General features: G+C 36.6%; 1 protein-coding gene across 3 annotated transcripts; it reads right to left on the reverse strand.

Moving 5' to 3' along the window:
• Positions 1 to 544: 544 nt before the first annotated feature.
• LOC104590168 (receptor-like kinase TMK3) lies at positions 545 to 4,723 on the reverse strand. 3 transcript variants are annotated; one of them, XM_010248725.2, is made up of 3 exons: positions 4,633 to 4,723; positions 1,854 to 4,244; positions 545 to 1,341 (listed from the first exon to the last, which is right to left on the reverse strand). In XM_010248725.2, the coding sequence occupies exons 2-3, from the start codon at positions 4,189 to 4,191 to the stop codon at positions 833 to 835; spliced, it is 2,847 nt and encodes a 948-aa protein (XP_010247027.1). In that variant the 5' UTR covers positions 4,192 to 4,244; positions 4,633 to 4,723; the 3' UTR covers positions 545 to 832. The 3 variants fall into 3 exon arrangements, with proteins under 3 accessions (XP_010247027.1, XP_010247019.1, XP_010247035.1); XM_010248717.3 differs by having other exon boundaries at positions 4,564 to 4,723; XM_010248733.2 differs by lacking the exon at positions 4,633 to 4,723 and adding an exon at positions 4,360 to 4,616.
• Positions 4,724 to 9,242: the final 4,519 nt, after the last annotated feature.

Genomic DNA, 9,242 nt, shown 5'->3' on the forward strand with positions numbered 1-9,242 from the left:
ACAGCTGAGAGTAGTTAAGATTCAGATTAGGCAGTGAGGGTCTCCACCATTGCATAATAATTTGAAAGGGGTTAAGGCTGCATTTGCCATTCCTTATTTTAAGAATTTATCTCCTTTTTCTGTTAAAATTCCCCTATGAACACTGACTTTTTAACAGCAAAAAGGAGATTGAAAACCTTAAAATAAGGAATGCCAAATGCAGCCTAAAGACTAATGGTGTCTGGTTGCAAGTATTGCTCTGTGTTGGATAGAATAAACCTAGTGCAATCCATCTATGGCTCCCAGGGATGGCAGAGTTTATGACTAAGCATAGATCTTTCTAGTTCAAACTAAAAGAATAAGATAAAAGTAATGGGTACAAGTGGTGCAGTCAATCTGGTTGCTGGAGCTAAGCCCCATCCAAAAAGGTTCCCACTTAGAACAATGAATTGGAGAACAGAATGCAAGGAATGGAGTATCAGTTCAAAAGGATTTTTAACATCGATACAAAACTGACACAAATCTTTCAGCGAGCACACCAGTGAAAACAAGGAACAAATGAATATAAATCAAGGGAGAACTGAATAAAGCTCTCTTTTTATGCTTTTCTTCTATCAACAGCATCACCTCCACACAAATCTCACTTTCAAAAAGAAAACAAAAGAACAAGGGAAGGGAAAAGATGAAAATACATTTGAAATCCTAAAAATGAGAATCTATAGTTGTATCCTTCATATTATAAACAAACCCACTAAACCTGGACCGACTAGATTGACTAGATGAAGATTTTAATAAATAAAATGCAAAAAGATTGGCAAATCATAAATTACTGAATGACATTCCAAACGATGATTTAGCGACCATCAGCAGAAGTGAACGATTCAGCAAATCCAATGGGCCTTGCCGGGATGCTTCCCTTGCTGTCATCAAGGCTGGTGCAGCTGTAATCCTTACCTTCAGCTTCCTGCCAGCCCTTCACCATCTGAGTGAGGGGCAGACTGTAATCGATGCCTGAGTATTCCTCAGTTTCATCATAATATGGCTTCCACTTTTCAACCAGTGGTGCTAGTACATTCACTGCATGGCCCATATCAGGCCGTTGGCTGGGCTCCCTTGCCGTGCAATGCCCAGCCAGTTCAGCTATGATGGATATGCTGTCAAAGGTCTCTTCATTAACACCAAGAGCTGGATCAATTGCAGCCATTAGCTTCTCCTTACTTGACTTGATGTGCCAGAACCATGCAACCAAATATCGGCTCTCCTCAGGTCGCTCTTCATCAAGTGCCATCAGTCCAGTCAAAAGCTCCATCAACACAACTCCGAAGCTGAAGACATCAGCTTTGGTTGTAATTTTCCCTGTGACTGAACATATTTGACCCATGGAAATAAAAATTAGTAGCCAATTAGATACACCACAAACTGTGATGATACTGCAATATGTATCTCACTAATATTAACTTGGGAATCTCTTCAGCCCAGAAATCAGCACAACACAAAATTTATATGTGGTCATAAGCTACCCCTAAAAAATAAAAATAAATACATCAAATTTTCCAAGTTTTTAATCAGGCTCTGTTGTGTTACATCCTATCATAATACAACATTAAGTAATATAACATATCCTATTATACCTTTAATACAAGACAAAGTACCATGATATATCTTCTTATTCATCTGAATAGTATAAGGACTAATTCATCAAAACTGAAGCAGTTTGTTTAAGATAATTGGATAACAGTGCAAATTGTGGAAGTTGTTCAAAATTTTTATGATCCAGCATCTCATAATCCTTCAAATATTAAGCAAGCTCACTTCTAAGTGTACCAGAAATGGAAATTAATAGATGGATAGTAGTTATAAAAGAGATTACTTACCAGCATATTCTGGTGCCAAATACCCAAAAGTCCCAGCAAGCCTGGTCACTACGGATTTCTCACCATCAGGAGCAAGTTTTACCAAACCGAAATCCGAAACCTTTGCTCGAAAATCATCACCAAGGAGTATGTTTGAAGATTTAAGATCCCTATGTATAAAGCTCTGGTGAGCGAGAGTATGCAGATACTCCATTCCCCTAGCAACATCCAAGGCAATGTTGAGCCTCCTTTTCCAAGATAGAGGCTCCAAATTCAGACTCTTCCAATGGAAAAGATGCTTGCTTAAAGCTCCCTGAGGCATATACTCATAAACTAGAAGCCTCTCAATACCTTCTATGGAATATCCTAACAGAGATACCAAATGTCGGTGTCTGACTTTTGAAAGAACTCCAATTTCAGCTTGAAATTCATCCAAAGCCTTGTTGCTAATCACACCAGCCTCCATTCTCTTGACTGCTATTTTTGTCCCATCATCCAGTTCCCCCTTATAAACTACCCCAAAACCACCACGTCCTAGCTCATTTTCTGGAGCAAAATTCCTGGTCACATTACGTAGAACCTGAACTGATATGATCAAATTCCCAGTTTCAATCACATGAGATTCTCCCATTCCACTATATAAACTCTGAGAACTACTCTCTGTTAGATTAGATAATCTTCCATTGGTGTTATTAGAGACTACAATCTTAACCATGTTTTCTGGATCAGATGGGTCTCTGGGGTGCACGACAAAGGAACTTGGTGCTTGGAAGGCATGTTTCCTCTTCTTGCAGTAGCATATGGATAGAGGAACAAGCAGAACAACCAAGAAGGCAAAACATGCAAGCGGGGCTACAATAAAAACTAGCTTCAATCCTTTGGAACCTTTTGATTTCGAGTTACCTTCACTTGGAGCACCTGAGTTAGACTCTGAGCCCTTGGTTGGAGAAGAGCTGGATGGAGAATTCGAAGTCCCTGGTGACGATGAAGGTGTAGCAGACTGGTTACCATTAAACAGAGGATTCCCATCTATAACAACCTTAACACTTTCACTAAATTTTGGCAGTGGAGGTTCAATATTGTTCCCACTTAGATCCAACAATTTCAAAGATTTCAAGCCAGTCAAATTCGTTGGGATTGGACCTGTTAGATGGTTTTCTGCAAGTCGGATTTCAGACAGAGAATCTAGCTCCCCTAATGAAGAACTCAGAATACCACCAAGGTTTCTTCCAGGCAAATTAATAACAGAAACCTTGTTACTTTGGCAACTAAGTCCTAACCATGGGTCAACACATGGGTCATTACCCCTCCAAGCAGAAGCAAGGTTTGATGGAAATTGCACACCACCAAGAAAATCAAGAAGGGCTGTAACTTCGGGAGCACAAGGAAGCCCAATACTTTGACAAAATGAATTTCCATCATAACTGAAATTGTCAAATTTGAAATCTGGTATCGGACCCATCAACATGTTATTACTCAAATCTAATTTCTGAAGTTGCATACCTGCCATGCTCTTGGGAATTAGACCCACAAGTTGGTTACTGTTGAGGTCGAGATCTGTTAAAGAAGACAATTGTCCAATGCCCTCAGGAATTGTCCCACTGAATTTATTTCCATGTAACCATATCTGTGTCAGCGAGGGAATGTTCACAATTACATCAATTGGGCCAGTCATCTTGTCACCAACCTGATTATTTATCCACAGAATCTGCAACTGCGACTGGTTAAAACTCGCCGGAATTTCTCCGGTGAGATTGTTGTATGAAAGTTTTAGGACTGTCAGCGACGGCATTGAACCTAGGAAATCCGGCACAGAACCAACCAAATTACACCCCATTAATGACAGATTGGTTAACTGAGCTGAACTCTGCAACTCACTAGGAATAGACCATCCAGTGCTCGCGTTCAATGGATTGTTATCCAAAGATAAGACCCGCAAACTAGTAAGGCCATTGACAAAGTCGGAAGGAATCGTGTCAAATCCATTATTACCCAAGTAAGCATACTCTAATTGAGACAATCCACTGAACGTCGGTAGCTTCCCTCTGAAGCTGTTCCTCTGAAGCCCCAAATTTGAAAGCATTTCGAGCTGGTTGAAATTCTGAGGGAGAGTCCCCTTCAAGCCCAAGCCTTGAACCTGAATCTGCGAAACCCTGTTTCCAGAACAGAACACATGCGGCCATAAAGAAGGGCCACATGGATCATCTCCGTTAGAAGGCCATTTTAGTAGTTCTGGGTTGTCCAAGCCGTCTCTGAAGTCATTGAGAATTTTGAGGTCGTTGGGATCAGTGGCACAAGAAACCACTGAAATAAAGCACAGAAAAACAGACAAAACCAGCTTCCTCTGATCTTCTTCCATGGCTCTCCCTCAGAGAACCCGCACTACTTGTTCATCGAATCTTGATAACCCTTCTGCAATCAAACAAATAATAATTAAAAATGCTGAATTGAAATTCAAATAGACGACCGTAAACTAGAAAGTAGAAACGCCGAGAACCACAAATGAGAAGTATCAAGTGATCACTACCTATGGCTACTAAATCTAAAACCCATCTAAAATCTTGTCCCAGACGCTAAGCAGAGAATCCAGATCCTAAAAAAAGTAAAACAAACATAGCCAAGTACTGACGGCTATTGACAAAATTTGGCAAATTGGCCTTTAAATATTCTTCAATACTGAAAACAAGTTTTGCGGAGAAAATATCGGATCAACGGGAGAAAAGTTTAGTACCCAAATGGAAAATCAGAGTTGCAGACTGAGAAGAGAACAACAAACACTGTACTATTCGCCAATTTGTACCTTTAGGGTTCTTATTCTTATCCTCCATCAACAAGAACAAATCCTTGTGTCCGTGCCCACCATTACTTACTTTCCCTCTCCCGGTTCATTTGTATTCTTTTTTTACCGTAAAATACTAAAAAGTACGAAAATGCAAAATCTGGGTCCCACTGTCTGCTGTCTAATCGTTCTATCTGGGAATCCGTGTCAGGTCTTGTTTCATGGAACCTGATAAACTCTTAATCAAATTCTCTTGGAAAATTAACAAAAAATAATAACCATAGGAAAACAAAAATTAATAAACTAATTAAAATACAATATACTTCATTTACTAAAACAGTCATATACTTCATGCATTTCTAAAAACCTACTTTGTAGTTTGTATTTTATTAAAAACCCCCTATAGTTTGCAATGATTTATTTAATCGACGCTCAGTCAGATAAAAGTGGAAAACATGGTTTTTAAAAACGAACCAGTGATCGAACCGGCCAGGGGTTCGGTTACCGGTTCAAACGGTTCGATTGCTTGACCCAAATGGTCGGCCCATTCTAACAAAATAAATTGGAAAACAGTCAAAACCGTTCGAATAGTTCAAACAATTTGAACGGATCGAACGGTTAACCGGCTGGTTCAGCAGTTTGCTGACCAAAAGCAGCAGTTTTGGAAGAAAACAGAACTGGTTCCTGGTTTTTCCAGTTTGGTCCGGTTTTGAAAACAGTGGTGGAAAATAACAATTTTGACCTAAACATCTATTTGAATAAACTTAATCAAAAGAAAATAAAAAAAAAATGAACAATATCATCTCTTTTCGTTGAATGTTTTTCATTTAGACTCAAAGTAGAAATAAAAAAGAATACAAATACAAATTGATGCTATCCGATCTGAGGTATTTCAAATCGAGGACACAATCAAATAGTCCTACTAACTGGCTGAAGCTGAGGTGGAAGGACGAAGCCACAGACTAAGATCTATAATTAGGAGAAAGGTTAGAGGCCCAAGAAGTTGTTCTCTAGATAGGTACTCTGACGCTCAAGATGTGGTTGAGACAAGCAAGTTGAAATAGCATTGGTTTGAGCCGAAGAGATAACGTGAAGAGGTATTCAAAGAGTATTTTTCCAAAAAGTCCCTTACCTTGAGCGAGGAATACCTATTTATAGTTGAGTGTTCGTGTCCTAGATGGATTGGGCTTCCAAGGTTGTTGAGATGAGGGTGTCTGTTGAGGTTTTAGGAAGGTTTCCTCTTCCCGACAAAGTCCACTTCTTTGTCCGTGTAGGATACTCTTTAATCGTGCTCTTCCGTTACGTGTGGCATCGATGTGGCCTAGGAGAGGAGGCAACCACGAAGATTGTCATGTGGCATCTTTGGCTAACTCAACCATTAACCAAACACTATTCCCCCAATTCCGAAATCAAGCTCGGCTATGATTGAGTGTGGAAGAGTTCTACGGTCCTTGGTTGAAAAGCTTTAATTTCTTCGAATTGACTGATCTAAAGTAATGTTGGTTTATTAAATAGACCAACCGATTCAATACTCATACCATTTCCGATATGGGTCAAAAAGGTCAAGGTGATTATATTCTTAACAAAAGGTTAATTAAATAAATAAGTTGCAAAACTACAGTGGTATTTTAATAAAATAAAATATATTTAATTAAAATCCATGAAACTATATGGGGTATCCAACTAAATGTCCCTAAAATAAAATTATATAAAATCTATTTGGAATTTTATCATGACTTGTCTATTTATAGGGTTCGGCTTCAATAAGGGCAAATCCCGTTCGAGCAATTTTTACCGTCTTGTATTAAATATATCTCTTTATTTATACGTTTTATTTAATAAAGAGATATTCTCAATGGAAAGTTGCGAAAGGCCTATTAGAACAGTATGGGCACAGATTTGTTCCGATGGAAGCCGATCTCCTCTTAATGATATGGTTCCAGATTTAACGGCCCCGATCATTGACAGGTAGCCCAGTGTAGTTGATCAAATGACGATTACCTGTTTGTTTGGTTGGAAGAGAAGAGTCTGGATCCTGGGCCAGATCTTGACGTTTCAATTTCTTTTTAATATTTTTAACTATTGGGCTATTTTATTTTTAATTTTTGAGAGAAACCACTCGGCCTAAAGTTGGATTTCGAACATTATTTTAAATGTATTTTCCATTATGATTGTTATTATTTTAAATATATATAATTACTAAAATACCACTCACTAAGTCACTCCTATGGTAGGTAATTTTCCTCAATTTCCCGATCTTTGTGGAGATCCGCGCCGAATAGAGCAAGGATGGGGATGATTTTTTTCTCGTGGAGACGGAGATGGGGAAATTTTCATCCCCGTTAGTGGGAACGGGGCGGGGATGGGGAGGGCACCCCCCGGCCCACGGGGACCCCGATCTCCACTTCGTGGGATCCCCACTAATATATATGTATATATGTATGCATGCGTTATATATGTAAATATGTAAGCATACATTTATATATTAATATTTTAAAAAACATGGTTGAATATGCTTGAATATTTTCTAATATGATTATAAATATTAATTATTTTATTTTTATATTTTAAATAAAATAAAAATAAGAACAAAATAATTAACATTATAAAGAATCACGGGAAATGAGAATCCCCACAGAGATGGAATGGAGATAACCTTATCCCCGCAGATGGGAACGAGGATGGAGATTTTCGTGGGGACGGGGATGAGGAAAGGCTCCCCGTCCCCGCCCGCCCGTTGCCATTCATATGCATTGCTGTTAATGCAATGGTCTAGTGTTTTCTCGGAAGCAACAGTGTTTGTTTCCACCTAACCAAACAGCAGATTCAATTGAGTTGAAATGTTGCATAACCAAACATCAGATTCAACTATTGAAGTTGAATTGTTGATGTGGCTCCGATGTGACGCTGTCGGCTGTTTTCTCACGAAAGGCAATGAAACAAAACACATCCATAAATTTTACCAGGCCATGAAACGGTGGCGCATTAGACCCAAAAATTTTTCTGTCTAGAAGCCATAATTTACCAGGCCATGTTTGGAAGTATTTAATTGAATAAGTGTTTATTTGAGTCGATATTACATTATCAAGCATTTATTGGTATTTAGTAAATACGTCTGAAATAAGTGTTTATTTTTTAAACCCAAAATTTTAGCTTTTTTTAAGTGTTTATATAATAAATACTTGATGAATTTTTTTCTTTCAAAATTATCCCTAGTTGAATTATAAAATACCACTTATAAAATTATTCCTAGTTGAATTTTAAAATATCACTTATAAAATTATCCCTAGTTGAATTTTATAAAAATACTTTATAAAGGTACTTTCATAAAAGTGTTTTTATTAAAGTAATTTCATAAAAGTACTTTTGTAAAAGTGTTTCGTAAAAGTACTTTTATAAAAGTAAATATACTTTTATAAAAGTGCTTTCATAAAAGTTTTAAAAAAAATGCTTTTACAAAAGTACTTTCGCAAAAGTACGTTCATAAAAGTACTTTTATAAAATTACTTTCAGAAAATTACTTTCATAAAAATACTTTCAGAAAATTTGAAAGAAAATGAAAAACAAAATAGTCACAAATACTTATTTAAATACTTATTAGAGAAAAAGACTACCAAACACCCAATATGAAATAAGTGCTTAAAAATAAGCACTTAAAAAATTGGGTATCAAATGCAAATAAGTACTAATTCAAATAAGCACTTATTTTTAACATAAACACTCTTAAACATGGCCTAACTCCATCAATTAATTCTTCTTACGTTATTAACTTCTTCTTTTGTTTGAAAAATAAGAAGTTTTTGACACTTTGAACCTTGTTTCTAGAAAGAAGACTTAACTTCTTCAATCAAGTCTGTAACTAACATTCAACTTTCCATTTACCATATTAATTCCAATTTCCAAGTAATTCCATTTACCATTATATTAAATAATTAATTCCATCCATTAATAGAAATTATTCCCTCCATAAATTCTATTTAATTATCATTAATTTTTCTAGAATTAATTCCATTTAATCGATTTAAAATTACTACTTTACAGGATTTATAAGCTGTTTGTAGAGGTTGAGACAAGGTGGCCCATTGAAAGCAAAATATTCCCTCCACCAAACAGGACAACTTGTTATATTAGCATAGGTAAGCTTCTTTTCTGTGTCCATGATATAAACGGATCAAATTAAATCAAATATACATAAATTCAAATTTGAATCTTTTATTGTAATCAGATATTCAATAGTACAAATAAATTAAACTAAAAATGTTCAAAATACTATGTATTATTAATAAAATGAACTAAAAAATAACTTTGATATTATATTTCATAAACAAAATGAATTGAAAATTACTTGTATAAACTTGAACCTATGAAAATTTAGAAAAAACACAACATTCGGTCCAGCCCCACTAACAAATACAATATAAACTTTATATATGTTTAAGTGGGATCAAATTAGATAGGGGTGGATCCATATTTGATCTAATTATATGCATATGGAAATTGGATCACCTTTAGTTAGGGGTGGCAAAGGGGTGGGTAGGGTTGGGTTAGGTTGAGTGTGGGTTGAGTACCAACCCACCCATGTTGACCCATTGACCCATTGCCACCCATATTTATTGGGTATTAATGGATCA

Source organism: Nelumbo nucifera, chromosome 6, assembly GCF_055504915.1.
Source record: "Nelumbo nucifera cultivar China Antique chromosome 6, China Antique-T2T, whole genome shotgun sequence".
Taxonomy (NCBI): Eukaryota; Viridiplantae; Streptophyta; class Magnoliopsida; order Proteales; family Nelumbonaceae; genus Nelumbo; species Nelumbo nucifera.

What these genes read in the sequence shown, in the direction of transcription:
- LOC104590168 (XM_010248725.2), bottom strand. Translation starts at nt 4,191, where the DNA reads ATGGAAGAAGATCAGAGGAAGCTGGTTTTGTCTGTTTTTCTGTGCTTT. An exon ending in TTTGGCACCAGAATATGCTG is followed by an intron (nt 1,342 to 1,853) that starts GTAAGTAATCTC and finishes AAATATGTTCAG; the next exon opens with TCACAGGGAAAATTACAACC.